The sequence below is a fragment of the Australozyma saopauloensis genome, chromosome 4 (assembly GCF_035610405.1).
Source record: "Australozyma saopauloensis chromosome 4, complete sequence".
Taxonomy (NCBI): Eukaryota; Fungi; Ascomycota; class Pichiomycetes; order Serinales; family Metschnikowiaceae; genus Australozyma; species Australozyma saopauloensis.
This window is the reverse complement of record NC_086134.1, coordinates 1,663,886-1,687,595: the sequence shown is the minus strand read 5'-3', so window position 1 is coordinate 1,687,595 and position 23,710 is coordinate 1,663,886. Positions and strand designations below refer to the sequence as shown.

At 44.2% G+C, this 23,710-nt stretch overlaps 12 protein-coding genes across 12 annotated transcripts; 8 read left to right on the top strand and 4 right to left on the bottom strand.

The window, feature by feature from the left end:
• Positions 1 to 45: 45 nt before the first annotated feature.
• PUMCH_003771 (uncharacterized protein) lies at positions 46 to 1,932 on the bottom strand (the record flags this gene model as incomplete). The annotated part of the gene is made up of 1 exon (XM_063022729.1): positions 46 to 1,932. One exon carries the CDS (start codon positions 1,930 to 1,932, stop codon positions 46 to 48), a length of 1,887 nt encoding a protein of 628 aa, XP_062878799.1.
• Positions 1,933 to 2,300: 368 nt separating this feature from the next.
• PUMCH_003770 (uncharacterized protein) lies at positions 2,301 to 3,234 on the bottom strand (the record flags this gene model as incomplete). Its single annotated transcript, XM_063022728.1, has 2 exons — positions 2,301 to 2,914; positions 3,201 to 3,234. 2 exons carry the CDS (start codon positions 3,232 to 3,234, stop codon positions 2,301 to 2,303), a joined length of 648 nt encoding a protein of 215 aa, XP_062878798.1.
• Positions 3,235 to 3,526: 292 nt separating this feature from the next.
• PUMCH_003769 (uncharacterized protein) lies at positions 3,527 to 4,318 on the top strand (the record flags this gene model as incomplete). Its single annotated transcript, XM_063022727.1, has 1 exon — positions 3,527 to 4,318. The coding sequence occupies one exon, from the start codon at positions 3,527 to 3,529 to the stop codon at positions 4,316 to 4,318; it is 792 nt and encodes a 263-aa protein (XP_062878797.1).
• Positions 4,319 to 4,482: 164 nt separating this feature from the next.
• Positions 4,483 to 5,892, bottom strand: PUMCH_003768 (uncharacterized protein; the record flags this gene model as incomplete). Its single annotated transcript, XM_063022726.1, has 1 exon — positions 4,483 to 5,892. One exon carries the CDS (start codon positions 5,890 to 5,892, stop codon positions 4,483 to 4,485), a length of 1,410 nt encoding a protein of 469 aa, XP_062878796.1.
• Positions 5,893 to 6,433: 541 nt separating this feature from the next.
• On the top strand, positions 6,434 to 7,975 carry PUMCH_003767 (uncharacterized protein; the record flags this gene model as incomplete). Its single annotated transcript, XM_063022725.1, has 1 exon — positions 6,434 to 7,975. The coding sequence occupies one exon, from the start codon at positions 6,434 to 6,436 to the stop codon at positions 7,973 to 7,975; it is 1,542 nt and encodes a 513-aa protein (XP_062878795.1).
• A 280-nt stretch (positions 7,976 to 8,255) lies between these two features.
• Positions 8,256 to 9,359, top strand: PUMCH_003766 (uncharacterized protein; the record flags this gene model as incomplete). The annotated part of the gene is made up of 1 exon (XM_063022724.1): positions 8,256 to 9,359. One exon carries the CDS (start codon positions 8,256 to 8,258, stop codon positions 9,357 to 9,359), a length of 1,104 nt encoding a protein of 367 aa, XP_062878794.1.
• A 358-nt stretch (positions 9,360 to 9,717) lies between these two features.
• On the top strand, positions 9,718 to 10,245 carry PUMCH_003765 (uncharacterized protein; the record flags this gene model as incomplete). Its single annotated transcript, XM_063022723.1, has 1 exon — positions 9,718 to 10,245. The coding sequence occupies one exon, from the start codon at positions 9,718 to 9,720 to the stop codon at positions 10,243 to 10,245; it is 528 nt and encodes a 175-aa protein (XP_062878793.1).
• A 988-nt stretch (positions 10,246 to 11,233) lies between these two features.
• On the top strand, positions 11,234 to 13,801 carry PUMCH_003764 (uncharacterized protein; the record flags this gene model as incomplete). Its single annotated transcript, XM_063022722.1, has 1 exon — positions 11,234 to 13,801. The coding sequence occupies one exon, from the start codon at positions 11,234 to 11,236 to the stop codon at positions 13,799 to 13,801; it is 2,568 nt and encodes an 855-aa protein (XP_062878792.1).
• Positions 13,802 to 14,272: 471 nt separating this feature from the next.
• Positions 14,273 to 14,833, top strand: PUMCH_003763 (uncharacterized protein; the record flags this gene model as incomplete). The annotated part of the gene is made up of 1 exon (XM_063022721.1): positions 14,273 to 14,833. The coding sequence occupies one exon, from the start codon at positions 14,273 to 14,275 to the stop codon at positions 14,831 to 14,833; it is 561 nt and encodes a 186-aa protein (XP_062878791.1).
• Positions 14,834 to 16,117: 1,284 nt separating this feature from the next.
• Positions 16,118 to 16,954, top strand: PUMCH_003762 (uncharacterized protein; the record flags this gene model as incomplete). Its single annotated transcript, XM_063022720.1, has 1 exon — positions 16,118 to 16,954. The coding sequence occupies one exon, from the start codon at positions 16,118 to 16,120 to the stop codon at positions 16,952 to 16,954; it is 837 nt and encodes a 278-aa protein (XP_062878790.1).
• Positions 16,955 to 18,408: 1,454 nt separating this feature from the next.
• Positions 18,409 to 20,439, top strand: PUMCH_003761 (uncharacterized protein; the record flags this gene model as incomplete). The annotated part of the gene is made up of 1 exon (XM_063022719.1): positions 18,409 to 20,439. The coding sequence occupies one exon, from the start codon at positions 18,409 to 18,411 to the stop codon at positions 20,437 to 20,439; it is 2,031 nt and encodes a 676-aa protein (XP_062878789.1).
• A 202-nt stretch (positions 20,440 to 20,641) lies between these two features.
• PUMCH_003760 (uncharacterized protein) lies at positions 20,642 to 23,104 on the bottom strand (the record flags this gene model as incomplete). The annotated part of the gene is made up of 1 exon (XM_063022718.1): positions 20,642 to 23,104. One exon carries the CDS (start codon positions 23,102 to 23,104, stop codon positions 20,642 to 20,644), a length of 2,463 nt encoding a protein of 820 aa, XP_062878788.1.
• Positions 23,105 to 23,710: the final 606 nt, after the last annotated feature.

The following is a 23,710-nucleotide window of genomic DNA, read 5'->3' as shown; positions in this document are numbered from 1 at the left end:
AACTACATATCCCACTGCAAGAATGCATGATTTCAAATGAATGATTCAAAATTGGACGCCAGGTCCAATAAAAAGTCTTTTCCGATAATTTTCACACCAGTTGACAATACGGAGACTTTGTTCAATCAATACCAGTGAGGTAACAAATCCTTTACATAGACAATATAGTTCATACTTTTCATCTGCAAGAAGAAATCCTGTAAATCCCTCCTTAAGATGCCATCGGGTGTAAGTGAGCTTTTTCATCGACGCCCCGACTCTTACCTCTTCTGATTTGCTGCTGGAAAGCGCGGTATAGAGATAGAGTATGAACATTGAGTCGACGATATTCTCAAAGGTATCCTTTGAAAAAGTGAGTGGGTCCATGATATACTGATTTGCTTTTCGGCGCTTATAAATAAAATGCTTCACTTGCGGAGTTTTTAAAACCGAGGTCAAAGGGAGGTATCCCTGTGCCAACTCTTCTGGTAGCGAAGAAGAAAGAGTTTTGCTCTTGCAAATTTTTGCAAAAATGTAATTGGCACTCTGCTTCATCTCAAAAAATGAGTTTTTGTTGCCGCTTAAAAGAAGGAGTGTCAATGGTCTACTTAGATTCGGCAAATGAAGGTGTCTTACATAACAATGAAGAAATCCAGAGTCATTGAATCTCGCCAAGCAGATTGGGAACCAAAGGTCAGGCTCCTCTTGGACGTTTTTCGACTCACCCGCCGGGCTTAGTTGCGAAAGCATCAATAGTAAGGTTGAGATGTCCTTGTTTTCGAGGCAATGTGTTTTTGGATGTAAATGACTGACAATCTTGTTATCATATATGAGAAATGCAAACAAAAGATCCGATGCCAAAAGTTTAGTAGTCTCCAGTGTGTAAAGTTTACCTTGAAGAAATGGTGTCGCTTCAGATTGAGGTAAATTGACCTTGAGTCTTTTGCAAGACACGAAGATATCATCGAGCTTCGCTCGAAGTGTGCTTGAGAGACGAGCACATTGCACTGCATCATCGAGAAGCGAGGAAATGAACATGGAAGGATCAACAGTATAACTTTTGTTTTCATCGTCAGTGGTGTCGGAGAATCCGAACGTAAGCATGGAAGTCAAAATATCCAAAGTTTTGAGATCCTGTGCTGATAAAACACGGCGGAGATCGTAGTTCATTCGGTTGTGAAAGCTTTTAGTGATTACAGGTGCAGAGAGGACAGCCAAGAGATAGTTGTACACCGAAGAGAGTTGACTCTCCAACAACTTCAGATCGAGCATTAGCTCGTAAGATACTCGACTAATAGCCACTAGTATCAAAGGTGATTTGTTCATTACGACCATGCGAAAGCCATTTTGTGATATACTACGGAACAGCAGGTCAGTGCCATCTTCAAAACTGGCCACAATTGTCGTTATCAACCCACTATAACCTAGTAGAACATCATCATCACCATTCATTGAATAAATAGGCTTGCCTGCTGACGAAAGAATGAAAAATTGTTTGAGCTTAGCTGTAAATCCCTCTCCCTTCTTGGAAATATGCACCTTTTCTTCTAAATAGGATTCATCAATGTCCTCTTCTGTTTCTGTGAGAATGTTGAATGGCTTTGATCCTTTGTAGGTATCATCTGTTTTCGCAATGCTTGTGTTTACGAAATCATGGAGAAGCTCCACAAATGGCAGGGGATCCAGCGCCAGCTGAGGCGGCAGGACCATGAAAGATGGTTGAGGGCTCACCGAACGAGAAGAACGACTCAGAGTCGTTTTAGCAAGACCCAGGCCTTCCTCGAAGATAGCTATTTCTGCTTGATCCGAGCTAGCCAAAGTGACTGCAGTGGTGGCATCGGTACCCAAAAAAGAGGCGGGATTTAGGCCAGCGGTCGATGAAAGAAACGAATGCGTTGACTTTTTACTCTGGAGCATCGGTGGTCGTCCCAGCGGCTTATCATCGGAAATCATAATGGTGTTGAAATGTGGGGTCGATAAGGTCTCTCAACATGATCTTCAGGCGAAAAAATAGCAAGAATGTGAGGGAACGCTTTCAAAAATACCCAACTGAATTCAGTATATAACAATTGATTAATTTGGTGCCTGCCGAATTGATGAAGGTAACACTTCAGCTCTAGATCCTTGACTGCCCATTAATTGATACCTACAGAAAAGATTTTGATAGCGAGAAATCAAACGGGTCATTATGTTCAAGCAAGTCGTCGTATTTCCATATTATTCTAATTATGTTGGCTTGAAATTGTGGTTTTGACAAAGGTAACTTTGCAGCTACTTTAAAGACTATCTCACAAAAGCTGCGAACTAAACAGGTTTCAGATCTAGCGGCGGATGAACATATACCAGATCACGAATACAATGAAGAGCCCAGCTCCCGCAATAGGTGCGTACTGCTTAAGCATGGCCTCGAAGTTGATCTGCTGAGCCTTCTTTCTGTACTTGATGGAGTCATTACGCAAGCTCGAGGATAAGTCACTCATTTTATCCAAAGAGTCTCCACGATATAACAAATCTTCTATGTTCTTGGTCATGACTCTCTTGACGTCTGCCAAGTCATTGTTGAGTCTATCAACATTTGAATGAGCACGTTCATCTTGATAGAGCTTTTTAGTTTTACTGAGAAAGTTATCGAATGAGCTGAATGCATATGGACGAGCTGCGTTGCTCATGGCTTCTCTGCCATGACTATTGCCGAACTCATTGGCAACCTCAGACAAGTACAGAAACGCTAACTTTCTTGGGTATGAGCGATCAGCGATAATGAGGTAGATAATGTTATTTTGGTTGAGATAATGGACATTGAAGTTCCCAGATTCGATAGTAGCCTGTGGTGCAGAGTTGGGAGTAATCCTACTTATAATGATCTTGCATTTCTTTTTCAAGTCATTCAATTCTGGAGTGATTTGGTCATCCAAAGAACCACATAGAGGAAGGGCTATTGTTAGTATGACTTGCTCCGGATGTTGAGTCGTGATACTGAGACTGATTGAAACCTGATGAACAGCTTGCAGTAGACGAAAATTACGCGCAGATATAGAGATTTTGTAATAAACAGCATCAAAAGAATCTCCTTGAGAACTATGTTTTCTCTATGACTATTGATGGGCGCGATTCTTCAGTGCTGCTTCAGAACTTGATTGAAGTTGAGCCATAGGAGTCCACATAATTCATGGCACAAATAAACCGGTATCAGTGTATAGGAAACCATATAAAACACATACCATCATATCTATAAATAAGGGTAGACTTGACCATCTTGCTGTTGTGGTTGTGTGAACAGGCAGAATTTGGGGTAATCACAGTAACAATGGCGGATCACGTGATGGAGTGAGAAAAGTGGAATCTCAAAAGAAGATACCACTAAGGATAGTTTCACCTGCCGAACAAGAACGCAATCCTATCAAAACAAATTTTCTATCAGGAGTTTAGAATCCATTAGTGACCAGCAGAACGCAAATAGACTGAGGAAATTCACTGGTACCAAATTATTACATACTTGAGTTAGCAACGCTTAACACTTCATCATACGAGAACACTATCCAAAGAGATGGATTTGTCGAAACTCTCGAGTGACTTGCCGGCAACAACAAGCATAGAGAGTGTTTCACTCCCAAGTCTAAACGCAAAGCTCACAGACCACTTCAAGGATGCTGCCAAGTCAGTCACGTCTTTGTACAACTCCACAGCGAAGAAAGATGTACCGGAACCGGCTAGTCTAAGAAGAGAAACACAAGACAGTGGCGATGCAAAGAAGGCTTTTTCAGACGCTGCTAGAGCGGTTGCAACGCTATATAGAGCCGGCACAGAGACGAACGTGCTTCTGATGCACAAAGGCTACCTAGATTCATTGGATGATCTCACGCAGATCATAGCGAGAGGTGAAGATATCGAGAACTGGGTGCTCACCAGAAGAGCAGAGTTGGTGAATTATTACAACCAAATGGAGTCCACAAAGGAGCCTCCTATGACACCTGCGACACCTGCCGCGCCTGAACAGCCAGTCCAGGAATCAACGGAGAGTTCGGAGCATGATCATGACTCGCTCCCGACCTCTTTGATTTTTGGTGAAGATGGCCACCCTGATAGTGCCTTCAATATGCCACTGGACTTGGCAACTGACATGCGCTTCCGCCCTAGCTTTCCTCCTCTCTCAATGACATACAAGAGACGCAAAGGACGTAAGGATGGCTCTAGAAGAAAAGTCGTAGGTATGATACCTGACTCCGCGGGCTCCTCGGAAGATAGCGAAGGCGAATATCTCGATTGCGCGGACCAGAAACGCAGAGCCCGATCCAATAACTCTGATGCCACCAAACGCAGAAAAAGGGACTCTCTTTAAATGCGGGAAATTGTTGTTGGCAGGTCCATCAACATAATGTATAATATTCAAAATTGACGAACTTTTCACAGGAGCTATGCATCTTCGTAAGATCAAAATTCTACATAAATTCGTGCTCTACAATCTTCTTTCTATATTAATATCTATGAGTACTGAATAGCTACTCAATATCCAAACAACCCGTCGTCAATATCCTCTGCTTCGTAATCATCGTAGCTGCTCTCTGAGTCTCCATCATCTTCAGAGGATGAGAACTCATCTGAATCCACCAAACCCTCGAGACTCAAACACAACAAGGTATCACCCTTTGCGTTTGTGCCTTGAGGAACCTCATGTGTGGATTCTACATTACAGCTGACCAATTTAGACTTATTGCCAATGTTTGCTTTGTGCCCAACAATTGTGTTCTCTAGTTGAACATCATCACCGATAGTGACATCATCTTGGATTATGCATCCAGTCAACTTAACTCTCTTTCCTATGATACAGCGAGCACCAACTACAGAGCGCTTGACGTTTGTTCTCTCACCTAATACCGCATCCGAGGCAACAATGGAATCAGCACCAACGTTAGCCATTGTTTTATCCTTTGGTGCCAGAGACTTGCCTCCAGCCAATTCACGAGCTTGAAGCTTCAAAAAGTGTCTGTTGGCTTCTACATAAACTGGCAAGTTGTTGGCACGCATGAATGGGATCTCGTCTGGGATTATAAAAAGACCCACGGTAGACTCGGCCGAGCGACTTTGCCAGCTTTTACGGGCAAAATCACGCACGATTTTCATCATTGGGCGTGCGGCAAAATATGCATCGGTGTATTTTTTACTGTGCTTGGTAAAAAAGGCTGAAATAGACTGCAGCTCACCAAAAAAGATGGAGCCGTTGAAAAGTCTAGAGCTGATGGTGACATTGGGATGTTTCCACGCCAATTGTGTGCGCACTGGAAGCGCTTTCTGGTAATCGATATCTTCATTAGTGTAGTAGTCAAGAAGCTGCGATTGTCCCAAGGACGCCTGCTCAGCATAAAGCGTATACTTCTTTGGAAAGATCTTATTTTTTTTGTCTTCAATCTCTAGCTGATTGCGGTACGATACGAGCATGCCCATATCAGTATCATGTCTACATCTGTAAGCCTCAATCAATACCTGAGCAGGCAAGTCGGTGATGAAGTCACAGGGCAACAACACGAAATGCTCGAGATCACTTTGTGGCTCTTGTGCTAACTGCTGAAGAATTTCACCATTGCTGGCAGTGTTGAAAACTGTAGCTTGTATGGATTGAGTGAATTGAAGAGTGTTGTCTGAATCGGTCGTCAGATCAGAATCATTGGAAGTTGCAGCAGCAGTTTTGCGATCCTTATACTTCTGTAAGGCAGCTTCAATTGCCACATGCTCTTCTTCGCTACATGCCAATGTGATTTTGGGGAAGTATGCCTTTTCACACCAGTCCAAAACGTACTCAAACATGGGTATCAGGGCCAAGGGCAAAAGCGGCTTGTATGTACCAGTGGCCCGAACCTTAGAGAAGGGACTGAGGTTTTTACCGGGACCACAGAGGATCACTGCGTGGAACTCCATCGTTGTAGTAGAGATGAGTAACGATGTGGTAGATGAGGATGGGGTGAAATATGATGCATATTAGGATGGTTGATGTGCGATGAGAGTGTGGTGGCAATTTTTCTCTAATCAATTTTCAAAGCGAAAGATCGGCTCTTGATAAAAAATTTGTCATGTAGGTCTATGATTGAGTTTCCTTTGGTATCTTGTAGTAGCGAATGGCTCCAGGATGAGGAAATGGTTAGCGGAAAAGATACAAACTCAGAAATCGAATGAGTCGGATTTAAAACAAGGCTATTTATTTCATTAACCTTGCAGTAGTTTGGGGCTTAGGTCTAGAACTCCCTTTTTTTTCTTTAGTTCTCTATGAAAGCTATCTCTACTCCAACAATACTTAGGGTGTTTGCTCTTCATAAAATTCGAATCAATTGAAGAATCTCATTATAAGAAACAACACTCTTTCTGAAAATTTTGTCAGAATGAATTGAATTATGCCATGGCTCTCTTTGATTGACCAACGGTCAAGAACACACACCAAAACGAAGCCAATATCAGAGTGTTCATGACTATCTCATTTTTCAAAGAAACAAAAACCAGAAAAATAAAATATCCATCTTATCTGCTGAACATTGCAATGTTCAAATCTCCACCTTGTAACCTCTTTTCCTCAGTAATCCCCATATTTCCCTTAGTACACCCATTCACCTCTCCCAGTCGCACTACTCCACAAGTGGCAACCACATACTACAGATCTCACACAACTATGAGTGAAGAAAACGACCCGCTTTTGTCGGCATTGCAAGAGGGCGACGCAGGCTCGAACCCCCCAGCTGCCAATGGCGACCAGGAGGCACAACAGGCTTCTGAATCCACCCAGAACATCCAAAACTCCCAACCCGAACAACCTCAAGAACAACAACCGGTGGAAACGCCAGAACAGCGCGAAAGAACAAAAGCATTGAAAAAGTTCAAGGAAAAGCTTGTGGAGCACCGCAAATGGGATGCCCGCCTCAAGGAATTGCGTTTGAGCATGAGAGACTCCGAGAAAACATACGAGAAGACAGAAAACGACATCAAGGCGTTACAGTCTGTTGGTCAGATTGTCGGCGAGGTATTGAAGCAACTCACAGATGATACTTACATAGTCAAGGCGCTGAGCGGGCCGCGCTACATTGTTGGATGTCGTAACACCATCAAAAAGGATAGCCTCAAGAACGGTGTCCGTGTTTCATTGGACATGACCACATTGACCATCATGCGTATCTTGCCTCGTGAGGTGGACCCATTGGTGTACAACATGACGACGTTTGAGCCAGGCGAGATTTCTTTCAACGGAATTGGTGGTTTGACTGAACAGATTCGTGAATTGAGAGAGGTGATAGAATTGCCGTTGAAAAACCCAGAGTTGTTCACTCGTGTCGGTATCAAGCCTCCAAAAGGTGTTCTTTTGTACGGCCCTCCAGGTACTGGTAAAACCCTTTTGGCCAAGGCCGTCGCAGCTACTATTGGTGCGAACTTCATCTTTTCCCCAGCCTCTGCCATCGTGGACAAATACATTGGTGAGTCAGCACGTTTGATCAGAGAAATGTTTTCGTACGCCCGTGAACACGAGCCTTGTATTATTTTCATGGACGAAATTGATGCTATTGGAGGAAGAAGATTCAGTGAGGGTACCTCTGCAGACAGAGAGATCCAACGTACCTTGATGGAACTCTTGAATCAAATGGATGGTTTCGACACATTGGGCCAAACGAAGGTCATTATGGCCACCAATCGTCCCGACACTCTCGATCCAGCTTTATTGAGAGCTGGTAGATTGGACCGTAAGATCGAAATTGGCTTGCCTAATGAAGCTGGTCGTTTGGAGATCTTCAAGATTCACACTGCCAAGGTGTGCAAGCAGGGTGAGTTTGACTTTGAGGCTGCTGTCAAAATGAGTGACGGTTTCAATGGTGCTGATATCAGAAACGTCATCACCGAGGCTGGTTTCTTTGCTATTCGTGACGAAAGAGATTACATCGTACAAAATGACTTGATGAAAGCAGTGCGGAAGGTTGCTGATGTCAAGAAGCTAGAGGGTAAGTTAGATTACGAGAAGCTATAGACTAGTTCATAGTGTATTAAAGATGCATACAACTACGGATTTAATATCAGTCAAAAAAATACCTTATAATTAAAAAATGGGTTCTTATTTTATTTGGTTCCTGAGCAGGTTTGTCTTCAATCTCCCGTCGAATTCATTTGGCGGCAGCTGAAACGTTCTTCTCTTGAATAATAGCCACACTTAAAAAGAGCGTTATGCCACAAAACGAAAAAGTATAGAATTTACTCAAGCATAGAATTATCTTTTCTAAAACCTTCCTTCTAATCAATTTAAGCTGTTCATGGGTATTATCATGAACCCGCAAAGTTTAGTTCGAGCATTTGCATCCGCGCCAAAACAAGTCTTCCAAGATAAAGACGGCTGGATTGATATCTCATACATAACACCTCGACTAATTGCCGCTGCTGGCCCGACAGACAATGTGTTGGTTGGAATTTACAGATCTCCACTTCGGCGCCTTGTTTCCCACCTCGATCGGAATCATTCGAAGGAAGGGGAGCGATATTGGCACATTTGGAATCTACGCGCAGAAGGACCAGGATATTCTGTTGGCTCAGAGGATATGATCAACTGGACTTTTCTTCAGTTTCCAGATCATCAGCCACCAAGCTTGAACATGCTAGAGCAAATAGTGAGCCAAATCTACCAATTTCTACAGCGAAACCCAAAGAATGTTGCATTGATTCATTGCAAAGAGGGCAAAGGACGCACTGGAACGATTTGCACAGCATACTTGATGTTAGAGGCAAAAATGGCTGGCAAGACGATATCAGCACACGAGGCCGGAGAAGTGTTTACACGAAATCGTATGCGAGCTGGGTTTGGTCGTGGAGTTTCTACGCTTTGCCAAATCCGATATCTTGATTATTGGAGTAGGGTGCTACAAATGAACGAGACTGAACGAGCGAATTTTGACCTCTTTCAGGACACTAAACAGATGGAATGTGATAGCCATTCCTCCAAGATCACAAAACTTCTAATCGTTGGACCTAGTCCTCTCTTGGCGCTTCATAGAATCAAACTCTCCACATATCTAGAGCGCCTTGATGATCCGAATGCGGTTGAAATCGCTGACGTTCGAACTACTATATCACACACAATTTCGGTAAGTAGTGTATGCGAGATATGCTTGGATCGGAATATTCCACTGGATATGAAGGAGCTCAAGCTTTCGTTCGAAGGTCCCTATTCATTGGCTTATACATGGTTCAACATATTCCTTGAAGGTTGCGGGAAGAGTAATTTTGAGAAGGGGAGCAATGAAAGCCACGACTTTAAATTTTCTATTCCATGGACTGACTTTGACGGCTTTCTAGGGGTACAGGGTGGAACACCTAAGCAATTATTTGATCGTGTAGAAGTTCACTGGAACCTCAGGATATAAGACAGGAGAAAAAAAACATACTTTTCCGCTTTAATGCTCTTACCGACTCCCTTCTCAATTTACAGACAACTACCCATCTCAAATTGGGTGTCTTAGCGAACTAAAACGAAGGGCCGTTAAATATCTCTATAATCTGAGAAGCAAAAAAATAACAACATGATTTTCTATGAAATTCAACGATATTTGCGAGCTAACCAAACTATTTACTCCTATTTTTTGAAATGAACTCAGTACGATATTTTCTGGGGTGAATCTCCACGATTTCTCCCACTATCACAACGCACCTACTTTCACCAAGACATTATTATTCTCACAACCACATCGAATCATAATGGTATGTTTCATTCCATCATAGAACATGAATCATTCAAATTCCTCATCTCATTTTCTCATCAATTGTGCTTCGTCTCGCAATGATCGTATCGAGTATACTAACCTTCAGTCATTAAGAATTATCCCAGACAACAGCAAATTGTCTTCAGTTAGCACCACCTCACAAAGAGACGCATCTCACAATGTCCCTGCCTTGCCTGATACCTTGAGAGAGCAACAGGGTCCCCTTAGCATAGCGTCTGAGGTGAATGGACGCCACCCTTTGGAAGCACGCCTCCAGAACTGGGAGGATGCACAACAGACCACTAAGTTGGAGATGTACCGCCGTGTTTTCGGTGCTGCTGAACCTATCCGTCGTACCATGGAGTTGGGAATCGTAGATGCCACGGACTTCTGCCCCGAGGTGATGGGTGGCCCAGACAGCATGCATAGAGATATTCTTTTGAACAGAGAAGCAACTGTTGATTGGGAGGACATCTACCGTGGTGGCTTTGAGAGCGGCCGCGGTGGTACCGACTTCCACACCGAGATGGAGAAGAAACTTGGCATTTAGATGAAAAGCTATGTTTAGAGATTAGCGCAGAAGTTGAGATTGGCAAGTATACATACGAATAAACTTTGGGATACGAAAAGTGTGACAGGTGACTCTTTTTCCTAAGAATAATGTTCAATTGGTTATGTAGGCCGAGACAATTCTTCCCAGGGCTTACAATGGAACCTCTTCTATATATAAAGATGATCTTCAATGAGGAATACAATTAAAGTCAAAACAATGCGAAAACTATGGTTAACAGAATGAACTTCTTTCCATTTCGTTCTAGTGGAGACTGGCAAACATGTATTCATTTATTTTTCGAATTTCATGATTCATTTAGGGCATAATACGACTCCAAAGTAAAACAGAAGAAAGTTAAAAAATTAGAGAGATAAAGATACAAGCTACAATAATTTCTTAAACTCATTAGATCGAGCCGTCATTTTTACTCACGCAAATCTCCAAAAGTCTTTTTTTTTTTCCCTGGATCAGACTATCCTTTATAACCTACTTACACCACCTGCATTGATCCTCAGAATTTTCAACCTCTTTCTACCAATCTCGATACGACTACTCAGTATTAATAACCGTAGACAACCTTCACAATGCAATTTGAATCGCCCCAAAACAACTGGTATGTGCTATTCTGTCTCCTGGGCCTTCTGAAATCTGGATATTCTTCGACTTGATCCAAGAGACCATTCTACATGTACGGAATCACGTCTCCAAACTTCGAATTATGTAAAAAAGTTTTGCCAAACGGCTTGAATCGTCTTCATATGTGTCAAGATGAATTCAGTTTCTCTTGGTTTTATGAATGTCAACGGCTTCAACTCCGATTGGCCATTCGTGCCAGTGAAGTCCATCCCATATGAGATCAAACGAATCCACATGAGATAGCCCAGATCAAATCTGGAATGTATTCAGATTATTAGAATGCCATTTTATAACTCGTGTACTAACTTTCAGGTCCCGTAAGGACGGCTATGATCTCAGCCTCGAACCTATGGATAACTTGGCTGCAAACCCAGTCAACCAGAATAGCAAGCGCTATACAATGAAACAGGCGTTTGATGTCTGGTATGCCAACAAGGACAGCATTCTTTTTGATGTTTCTGTTGGCGTCCATCATGGCGAGAACTACAAGCTTGCTCGGCCTCATCAACTTTATCATTTGGATATGCACCAGAGCAGCGCACAGAAGCAACAGGAGTCTCAGGAGAAGAATGAAGCAGAGCTGGAGTCTAGAACAGAAGCTCTGCATGTGTCTTCTTCCGCTCGCGACGAAGTGGCGCCTGTGACTGATGACTTCCTGTCATTATCTTTAGGTGGCCAGCCTGAGAATGCAGCCAACGTTCACGAGAAGCCTTTGCTGAGACCACCAAATCTTCCTCAACCTGCCGGCTTGTTTTCCAACTCCGCTGCAGATGGCTTGAGTCATTTGATCCAGCCCGAAAACATCAAATGGATCTATCTCGATGCCTCTGGAAATGAGCAGGGTCCATTTACTGGAGATGTGATGCAAGAATGGTTGGGTGATGGCTACTTGAGTCCAGATCTCAAAATCCGTCGTGAAGAGCAACAAACCTTCCAGACGTTGCGCCTGTTCTGTGAGAGCACCAAGAATTTCATTCTGCCTTTCAAGACCCCGCTTCCTGCGGTGGCCGAGACTCAGAATTATCTTGGCGGAGCAAATCCAATGTCTTCTCACCCTGGCCCATTTGGCTCAGTTCCCGATGCCGTATCGGCTCAAGGAACTGGTGTGTCGATGACTTCCAGTGGCCTGTTTGGTGCAACTCAGCAGTCTTCTGGGCCTGTATCCCATCAGCAGCTGCAAACCTCGTTTAACACCAATTTGTATCCTCAAATGATGTCCAACAATAGTTTTGGTGGTGCTGCTTTGAGAGCTCTGTCCTCGAACCTCATGTTTGACTACAACACTTCGAAAGACTACTCCATGATGAATCCGCAATTCAACGCAGGCTCTCAGTTTGGTCTTGATGCTTTGAATCAGAACATTGGCGGTGGTTTCGGGCAGTTGCATATGCCATCATTGCTTCACCAACAGATCCACGGACAACAGCCAATGCTCTCCAGAAGTAACAGCGGGTGGGCGGTTGACAATTCTCTTCCTGGACAGATGCCCCAAGCTCTGGGAGCTGTGCAACCATCGCCTCTTGCCATCTCTCAACAGGCTCTTGGCGGTCCCTCCTTGTCTCAACCAAGCCCAATGTCTCCGTGGTTGAACAGAGTTCTGTCTTCTAGAGCTGCATCTCCATTTATTCCTACTGCTTCATTGGCAAATGAGGACACAATTTTGAATGATTTGCACAGTTCGATGGTGACTGGTATTTTAAACGACGAAGAGCCTTCCATGAGTTATTTCCAATCCAGAGATGTCAATTCGAACGAAGCTTCCAGAGCCAAAACCCAGAACCATAACACTTTGGCTCCAGACTCCGTTCTGAGCGTTCTTCAAAATGTTGAATCTGATCCTGTTGCCGCCAAGAGTTCTAGCGGATTGAAAAACGTAGTATCTGAGTCTGTTGTTGAAGAATCTTTTGCCGAACCAGCCTTGAACTCTTCTAGTGCTCCTGTTGAAGCACCAGTTGAAGCAGAACCAGAGGTTCCTGAAGTTGCAAAGCCAGCAGAAGAGTCTGCTCCTGTTGCTCCTTCTCCAAGTGTCCTGGCTCCATGGGCCAAAAAGGCACCTGAACAAGAGACCCCAGTAGTTTCATTAAAGGAGATCCAGAGAATGGAAGCCGAATGGCTGGAGAAGGAGAAGCAGACAAAGGCGGAGATGCAACGTGAGTTGGCTATTGCCAACGCAATTGCTGCTTCCAAAATGGAGGAGAGATCTGCTCCAGCACTTGAAAAGGTTCCTTCCTTCAACTGGGCTCTGTCTTCTCAGGAGGCTGTTGCCAAGAAGACCTTGGCAGAGATTCAAAAGGAAGAGGAAGAGGCTGCTGCTCGTGCTAGAGCCATGAGTAAGACTGCTAGTGGCACTGCCGCCATGAAGACATCTTTGGCTAGCACCCTCGCCAGCTCTGTGCCAAAGGAGGAATTTGGTGGAGCTTGGACCACTGTCGCTAAGAAGCCTATTGTGAAGAGATCTACTCAACAAGTTTCTACTCCAACCGTATCATACTCCTCGATGACTGGTGCTATCAACCCCCAGGCATTGCGCAGTGCTTCATCGAACGATGTTGCTAGTTCTTCCATTAACTCTACTGGGTTGAAGGAGGACTTCTTGGTTTGGGCCCGTAATGCCATGACCAACTTGTATCCTTCTGTTTCTAAGGACGACTTACTTGAGGTATTCACAACTTTGCCATTGCATGGAGACTCCCAGCAATTGATCTCCGAAACCATTTACAGTTCCTCTGCTACCATGGATGGCCGTAGATTTGCACAAGAGTTCCTCAAGAAGAGACAACAGGTTGAAAGACAGATCGGCGCCAATGCTGTTGGCTCTTGGTCTGCCGCTATCTCTTCCAGTGCAGACAAGACCCCTGCTGTTGATGACGATGGATGGAGCACCAGTGTCAAGTCGAAGAAGAAGGGAAGAAAGTGATCTAACGTTGCTCAATCGAGAGAGTGTGTTTCGTACATATTGGCTGCAAATTGTGAGCCTAATTGATTCTGAACCAACTCATATACGTAATGTTCTGAAAAAATACACAACTAGTTATCGTAGCACTTATAAACTTGAATGGATTAAACCAAAAATCTCATCATTTTTACAGTCTGTCACTCAACATTCCCGTTCACAACTTTTGACTATTCATCAGACCAAATTAGCGGCTCACGTGACCACAGATCAGTGATTTCCAAAATTATCATGGCTTACTGCCAACCGCTCAATACCACTTGAAAGATCTAACACAGAGACAATCTCTAATCTCTGAGGAGCTTCTTACATACCAGAGTTGAAGTGAGCAAATTTTCGAGTTTTACTTTAATCTGACTCAAAAAATCGACCAATAGAGTCACCCTAATCACCACAACAAAGCTATAAATAAACTGCATCAGACAAGTGATCGCTATGCAAGTACCCGTTCGAAGAAAATTGGTCATTGTGGGCGATGGCGCTAGTGGAAAAACGTCCCTTTTATACGTATTCACGCTTGGAGAATTCCCTACTCAATACCACCCAACAGTGTTCGAAAACTACGTCACAGACTGCCGAATCGATGGTAAACCAGTACAGCTAGCGTTGTGGGACACTGCTGGACAAGAAGAATATGAGCGGCTTCGACCACTCAGCTATCACAACTCCCACGTTATTCTTATAGGCTTTGCACTTGATGTGCCTGACTCGCTAGAAAGTGCACAGACCAAGTGGGTCGCCGAGGTTCGACGCTACTGTCCGGACATACCGTTCATATTGGTCGGATTGAAGAAAGACTTACGTACCTCCAAAAACCGTGAACTCTTTGTCCAAACGGAAGATGGAGAACGTGCTGCACAGGCCATGGGAGCCAAGAAATATTTAGAGAGCTCGTCCTTGACGGGTGAAGGTGTTGATGATATTTTTGAACTTGCCACTCGACTCAGTCTTCTTTTGACGCAGCCAAAGAAGGAATCATGCTGCACTATATTGTGATCTAGAACCATAGGGTACAAGCCCAAGTATAGGAAAGACTCGTGGCGATTTGCACAATTGATGGAAGGACTAGGAAAGGAAAGGAGTTATTAATATTATACTGTGACATCGACGAAGAAATCGCAGTATCGAAAGCATGAGTCTCAATTGTTAAGTCTCATGTTCAAGACTACTCTGGACCAAGTATTGTGAACCTTACGGTCCAAATTCAGTACACAGGCAATGCATACTTTGAATACATGGTGTTATGTGCATACGCACTTGATACGTTCTCGCGTAGCAGTCGGAAATTGAGAGTTGAGGATCGACTACCCGATTAGACCCACCACCCCTCATAATCTGCAAAAGCAGTGACGGCTATTTTGGGCTTTTCCAGGGAATCAATATGATGCACATCCAAGCACGGCACATCCGGAAGGACTTCTCAATGTCGCACAAGAGTTTTTTGGACCTCCACCAATTCTTCGGAAGAACTACCGCATTTGGATTCCAGGACTCGGAATTACCTCCTGCAGCCCAAGTAGCGAGAACGGATACTTGATCTCGGATGGAGAGGGGGAAAGTCTCCGAATTGAATCGCAAAATTCCTTCAATGCTTCAATTATTCCCCAAAATTTGCTCCTTGAATGTGACTCGAAATGGAGCTAAGAAGTGGCATTCTGTTTTGTCTGCAGGCAACATGGTCAATTGATGTCTCACATCAGGATCCGTTGACGATGGGTGGAAAGAACAAAAGACCAGCCTCGTATTCTAACCATTAGCAGCAATGTTGGAACTAAGACACTGCTTTATTTATCCGATGACGTCGATGCCGTTAAGTTTGCGATCATAGTGAGTGTGGGGACTGCAGACAAGACGATGATCTTGCATGCGACAGCAATTTAACCAGTGTCGTTTTTCCGCAAAAAAAGAACTGTGCTTAGCAGTGATGTTGCGGTTAAGGCACCTCTCTTCTATTCAACAAAGTGGCTAAACAAAACTTTTAAAAAGCGCTCTTCTAGTTATGAAACAGAACCCATTCATGTCTCTCACAGCGGTACGGGTGTGAACCCCCTAGTCGGCTCGATAGGCGGCACTATGACACGCTGATAACCATAGATTAACCCGTCATGCATTCTCGGTCCTGCACACCCCACCTTCCGAACAGAGCTCCGTGACAAGTTGCTGCTAAATCTCCAAGTATAAAAGGTCGCAGAGATCCGCCGTTCTGGCAGAATAATTAATATTTCTTAACTACAAAGAAGCAAGCTTTCTTTTTAACTTTAATTCTCAAATACTATCATCATGGCTTTCACATCTGTTCTTAATGAGGAAATCGGTCCTCTTCCAGCCAAAGGCCCAAAGACCGGCAAAACCATCCAAGAGCTTTTCTCTTTGAAGGGAAAGGTTGCCTCCGTTACTGGTTCTTCCTCTGGTATTGGTTGGGCTGTTGCCGAGGCTTACGCTCAGTCTGGTGCTGACGTGGCTATTTGGTACAACTCCACTCCAGCTGAGGAGAAGGCTAAGCAATTGGCCGACAAATACGGTGTTCGCGCCAAGGCATACAAGTGTAACATCAGCGACTACGAGCTGGTGACCAAGACCATCAACCAAATTGAGGAGGACTTCGGTGCTCTTGATGTGTTCGTCGCCAACGCCGGTGTTCCATGGACCTCTGGTAAGTCCCATGAGGTTGAAGGTTTGGGTGACTGGCAAAAGATCATCGACTTGGACTTGAGTGGTGTCTACTACTGTGCCAAGGCCGTTGGTCCAATCTTCAAGAAGAACGGCCACGGTTCCTTCATCATCACTGCTTCTATGTCTGGTCACATTGTGAACGTTCCACAATTGCAAGCTCCATACAACGCTGCCAAGGCTGCATGCATTCACCTCGCCAAGAGTCTTGCTGTCGAGTGGGCTCCATTTGCTCGTGTCAACTCCGTTTCTCCAGGCTACATTCTCACAGACATTTCTGAGTTCTGTCCCGATGAGATGAAGGGTAGATGGCACTCTTTGATTCCATTGGGTAGAGAGGGTGAGACCCAAGAGTTGGTCGGTGCCTATGTGTACTTGGCTTCTGATGCATCTACTTACACCACTGGTACCGATCTTTTGGTTGACGGTGGATACTGTGCCCCATAAATTATAGACTGACATACAAAAACTAATACAATAATCGATAAACAAACTTTAATTTTTTGAGTAGAGTGCGAATACAATATTTTGTCCTGATGAAATTGAAAATGGGATCTGAAATGCTTATCTCACTTCACTTACTAATACCAATACTACAAGATTCGGCTCAGATCCTACAAGGGATAATACAAAACAACCACGGGTCAGAGCCACAATGAGTCCAGCTCAATATCTTTAAAATTCAGATCATGGATATTAGTCAAGAAACTTCGTTATCGCAAAAATATACGCTACGACCAGAGAATTCTCTTTGATTCTGTATAATTCTACATCCCTATTGCTCGTGGGGGCATTCGACTTGACTTACCAGTAGCTCATACACGAACTTTATTCTCGGTAATTTCGAGGCATCGGTCAATGAAACTCAATATAAAATAAGTGAATAGCTTGGATGGTACAAGGCCGAATGAATTCTGTAGGTTGTGTGCCTACGGCGACTAGTATTACATCAGCACAGTGACATAGATTTAAGGGGGACAAGCTGAAAAAAAACACTTGGCTTCTTGATTATTTCGAACTTTCCCAGAATGAGAGATTCATGAATGTTCGCATGTTCTCTCCTTGCACAATCCTCTATGACTTCGCCCGTGGTACTCAAACTAACAGGTCTATAAATTCATTCATAGATTGCCTCAGCGATTGCTTTGCAGAAAAATTTCCTTAAGATGTTTCTTCCATCTCCGGAGAAGATACAGTAGTACCTCCGCGCATGGTTGGAATAAGGTCCTCATTTCTTAGTTCTGAATCGTGCATCTTTTTAGAGCAAACCAGAAAAATAGGCAAGCGCATTAACTTTCAATTAAAACAATGTTTGTTGCGGATACTACAGATTGTCCTCATAGTGCAATTCAAAAATTATTTGATACAACTCATTGTGTGCCATGTCTAGTCCAGAAGGTTCAATAATTTATACATTTACAGCACAGAATAAAAGATGAGCATACAATAATTAGATTGATTTAAAACTTTTGATGGAGTGACTTTCCCGGTTTCGCACGTACTTGTCGATGGCATAGCTAGTCAATATATTCCATAGTTCTCGAGTTGAAACACAAAATGAACAATGAATGAGCCATTTATTCAATTCCAGGTTTGACATCTCAATTAGGAACATTATTTAACAAAACTTAACTCTTACCACTCTCAAAGCACTTTCTCTTCCAGACTCCCTACCCAACCAAATGAAGCAATGCTCCCATCAAATCGGCATGAACAGAATCCAAGGCATTTTGCAATTCAACAAAAATTGACTTTAAAAAAAAAGAATTAATCTTCTTGCGCCTTTCTGTATTTCATCTACATCGAAACCCTTTTTTCCACCTACACCCAGCTATCTATAACCTGTATCTTTAAATCTCCACACTTGAATACTCCCTCCCAACTCATCTTCTGCAATTGCCATGGACGAAGACTTGACAGCGTCGCATTGGGACGACGTCCTTCTGCCATCAAAGAATGACCTTTCAGTTTCAAATCATTTCCACAGTTTGGCCATTGACGATCCGCATAGAGATCCCGAAGTCAAAGTCGAGGAATACGATCTAGACAACGATCGTGATGATCACAATGACGAAGAGACTCCCTACGATGAAGGAGAAACTGACACTGCATTGGAATTGGACCGCTCATCTCAGCAGGGACTCTATTCGTCGCTGCATCGGTCATTTCTTCCGGAGTTTTCTGCTTCGGCGCCTTCTGAGTTTGAGCAAGAAGAACGCCGACAAAAGAACGCTGCAATGGTGGATCAACTTACTGCTGGTGCGGATAAGCTAGAACTTGAAGCCGCAAGTCGTCTGGTTCTCGAAATTGACTCCTCAGCGGCCCTTTTTGCAGACAAGGGGTCTCCTATCAAAATAGATTCATCTTCAAATGCGGCTCCTCAATCGCCAACACGCGCACCAGCATTGAAGAATGGTAAGTTGCGAACCAAGCGGTTCCGCAAATATCCTCCTCTGACCGTGGTCACGCATTTGAAAGGGGATGTGGCTCCTGCCAATGATCCGTTATTGTCCGCGGGCCCTGATCCATCCAAAGACTCTCGTCTGGTTTCTGGCGCTAGTGACAAACAGAAAGAAATTGTCAAGGATATGAATGCTCCGCTTTATGATGTTCCATCCGCTTCCGAGAGTCAGGCACAAGATCATATTGGATCCGGTCCCTTGCTACCTTCATCAGAGATCTCTACCGAGGAAATTATCCTGGAAAACGGTAGAAAAGGAAAACAACCCACTTCAAGCGCATCTTACCTCAAGATCTCTGTCGGTGATCCTGTCAAGGTAGGTGATATCACAACTGCGCATATTGTATACCAAATTCGAACCGTAAATGACAACCCAGACTCCACCGTCTTCCAAGGATCAGAGTCTATCGTATCCCGGAGATACAAGGACTTCCGCTGGATTTACCATCAGCTCCAGAGTAATCACCCTGGAAGGATAATCCCACCACCTCCCGCAAAACAGACATACATTGGACGCTTCAACGAAAATTTCGTTGAAAACAGACGAATGTCCCTTGAAAAAATGCTTTCGAAAATATCCAAGGTCTCTTGTCTCGCAGATGATCCCGACTTTATCATGTTCTTGACAAGCAATGATTTTGCTAATGAATCTAAGGAGCGAGAGAGCGCCAGCGGGTCTGCCGCATCACACGCAAGTTTAGCAGATGATGACAATGATAGCTCTTCGCCTTCCGTTATCTCCTCGAGTGGAGGGCCCCAGGGTTTCATTAGCTCGCTATTCTCAATGGCTCCAAAAATTGAAGAACCTGACGAATTCTTTGCAAACAAAAAGGTCTATATCCAAGACCTCGAATTTAATCTCAAAACTTTTAGTAAGTCACTCGAAATGATTGTGACTCAGCGTGTCGAAACTATTTCAGTTGTCGAGCAACTCTCCAGTTCGTTCGAAGAGCTTGCTGACGTAGAAATTCTGAAAAAGACCAAGGATCTCCTTTCTGCATTTGCAAACGTGAACGAGAAACTCAAGGATAATCTAGAGCGGGTGAACTTGCAAGAGCAGCTCACATTAGGATTTACTATTGAGGAATACCTACGAATCATTGGATCCATTAAGTACGTTTTTGAGACCAGAACGAGAATCTATCACCAGCTACATACTTTTCAAAGTGATTTGAGCAAAAAAGAAGAGTCTCTTGAGAAGCTCACCTCAAAGTACAAGAGCTCTGTCGACAAAATCAACATGCTCAAATTTGAGGTCGATAAGCTCCAGCAAAAAGTAGCCTACTTTAGTGAGAATTTCAAGAGCATTAGTGAGACAATTCGAAGCGAGCTAGACACTTTTGAGATTGAAAAGATCGATGACTTCAGAAACAGTGTTGAGATATACATAGAGAGTTCGATTGAGTCGCAGAAAGAGGCCATTGAAACGTGGGAAACCTTTTACGAGCGTCATAACTTGTCATCTGTATAGAGCATTCAAATTTCTTCAGTGATTCAATTCAGTTATCTGTTTTAAACCACTAACTCATTGACACCTAAATATAGAATTGCACTTAGCGGATTGATTTTGTAGCTTGGTTTTGAGCCTGAATCATTGAAATAAAAACATACAAAAATAAACACTCATCCACTTATGAAAGGGTTCGTGTGATTCCGGCAGGATTGTTTGAGACTTAGATATTCAACTTGTCACGGTTACGCTTGAGGAGCTCATCAGCTTTGGATGGATCAACGGCAATGTAGTTAGGGTCTTTGATGTTACGCTCATACTCATCATCGTCGACTTCTTCATAGATGGAGAATACATCGGAGTCTTCCGGATCTTCAGATTTGACGGGAACGGACTTTGGCTGCGTCTCTTCCTTATTTCTGCCAATAAGACTCTTGAATTTCTTCTTCAAGCTACCCTTTCCAGACAGAACCTTCTCAGGAGTTGCCAAAGCAGCAGAGGCAGCAGCGCCACCACCAACAATCCCACCAGCAGCAGCACCAACAGCAAAGGCACCAGACTTAGGGTTCAACTCATGTTGTGGCTCCTTTGTCTCAATTGGAGCCACCGACTTGGAATGCTCTTCCACTGGGGATTTCACAGACTTACTGACATTCTCAGGGCCTGAGAGAGCGATTGGGTTGCTAACCTTTCCAACAGAGGCAGTGGTCCCGGCAATTGCAGCAGCAGAAGCAGCCTCTTTCGCATGTCTCGTCTCGTCTTCAACGAGTTTGCGATTTTTCTCGGCTTCACTGGCTTCTCTATCCAATCTTTCCTTCTCAGCAGCGAGTTCTTTCTTTGCGGCTTCTTCTTCCTCTAACTTTCTCTTATTAGCCGCTGCCTGCTCTTCTTCCTCGGCGCGTCGCTGTTTTTCTTCTGCAAGACGTTGCTTCTCTTCTACCTCGAACTGCTCTTTCTCCTCAAGATGCTTCTGTCTTTCTTCTTCCAATTGACGCTTCTCCTCTTCAAGCTTAGTCTTGTACTCCTCGGTGGCAGCAAGCTCTTTTGCTTCCAAACGTTGTTGCTCATGCTCACGAGCAGCCTTGACAGCCATTTCTTTCTTCTCTTCAACCCAAGAACTGTGCTTCTCTTTGGCAGCACTAATCTTGGAAGGAACTGCTTCCTTCTCGGATCTCAAATTGGCCAAGTGGGATGTGTAAGCAGTGACAGCTGCGGCCAAAGCGCCGACTTCAAGAGCCAACTTGCCCTTGTGCGACTTCTTGGTCTCGACTTCAGCATTAGCAGCATCCAATTTCTCATTGATGTCCTTCTTTGTGGCTTCATGTTTGTCCACAGCAATTCTCTCAGCGTAAAGTTTGTCTTGCAAGCCCTTGAGCTCGTTTTCACGGTCCTCCAACTGCTTGGTCAATTCCTCAAGCTCTTTGTCCAATTCTTCATTGTGGGCACCAACGTTGATGTTCTTCTCCTTCAACTCCTCAATTTCTTGAGCAGTGGTGACTTGATCATCCTTAGCGCTTTGCAACTCTTGTTTCTTGGTAGCCTCTAACTCGTCGTGGTTCTTGAGCAAGGTCTCCTTGTCAGATTCATGCTTCTCGACGGCCTTCTTTTCACGCTCGGCGTACTCGGTGTTAGCTGTCTCGATATCTGTGGCATTTTGAGTCTTGTAGGCTTCATGTTCGTTTACAGCGGCGGTGTTTCTGTTGGCAACTTGACCGAGTTGCAATTCATGATCCTTGGTGATCTTCTCCTTTTGCTTCTCGCACTTGGCGACGTGCTTATCGAAAAGACCCTTCAATTTAGATTGGTGTTTGGCAACTTTGGAGTCCAATTCGTTCTGGTTGACGATACGATCTTCTTCACGAGACTTTGCAACCTCCTCGTTGATGTTGGAAATCAAAGGAGCAACTCTCTTAGCAGCAATATCGAGCAATTGCTGTTGAGTCAACTTGAGTCCACTACCCAAGTCAATGACCTTGTTAGGGTCATCCAAGCTCTTAGACACAGAGCCGATTGCAGTGGTGTTGAGCTCCTGGTATCTGTTCAAGAGGTTAGGCTTGTCTTGCAAAGAGTCCAAGACAGCTTGGTTGGGCATCTGGACCGGCTCGTACTTGTTTTCAACCTCGAGTTCAATTGGAGCCTTCTCGACCTGCTCTACGATGTCATCATCTGGAGCACCATGAAGCTCCACATTTGGATCAGCAGCCTTGACGGTTGGAGCAGGCACCAGGGCAGCGTGGTTGCCTTCGTTGATGGCCTCAACCTCAGCGTCAACTTTGTCCTTGACCTCAGCCTCCACTGGTACCTCAGCGTTCTCCTCTGCGACCTCAATGTCCTTCACTACAGCCTCTGGGACGTCAGTCTCGGCAGCTTCAACAGTTTCTGTGGTCTCGGCGGCAACACCAGTCTGAACTGCTTCAACGTCAGTTTCCTTAGTCTTATCAGCAGAAGCAATCGACTCGGTATGGGTCTTCGCAGCAGCAGCCTTCTTGTTCTCGGCCTCCAAAGTGGGGTGGGAGGTGAACTTCTTGGGAACTTGGATCTGCGAGACGTCGTTGGTGGTCTTGAACTCTTGCACAATGTTCTTCTTCTTGCCTGATCTGAAAGGCGAAGTCCAGGTGCTGGAGGTGGCCAATTGCTTCAATTTGCTTTGGCCCTTGGTGTCCTTGGGTTCTGGAGCCTCGGACATGATGAATTGAGAATAGTTTGCGTGGGAATGTGGTAACAAAAGTGGGTGGGGGTGAAGGGGGAAGAATAGGGTTATATAGTTTCCCCGGTATTACGTCGGGCAACCCTCGGCGGGAGTGCAGGCAGCACGCTTCCAAGCAAGATTCCATGCACTGGCCTGTATTGTTGCTTCTGTGGTGGTGCGAGTAGAGGGGTGTTTCAGGTGTGCGTAGAGTCAGGTACAGAAAGATAGGATAGGTATAATGTGTGTGGCATTAGATGTGTTTGTTTAAAAACGAATTTCGAATGTTGGATTTAGTGAAGGCGTAGTTTGGTGAGTTTGTGCAACTTGACGTGGTCAAAAAATGGCACAGACAGGTGAGTCTTCGGTGCTAGTGCTAACACTTACAAGTTTATACTTGGCGGAATCAGTGGTACATGTGATGTCTTATGGCTTGACAAAAGAGATATACAGAGCTGTCTACGTTGGTTTTTAACTTCCATTCTAGAAATGCAAATCTATAGAGGTGTAATGGGATTAGTAACTCAATGATGAAATTTCGGCTTTGAACTATCTAGGAAAGAGAATGATATCATTGAAGATTTTTAAGAGACTTTGTGAAGCGTT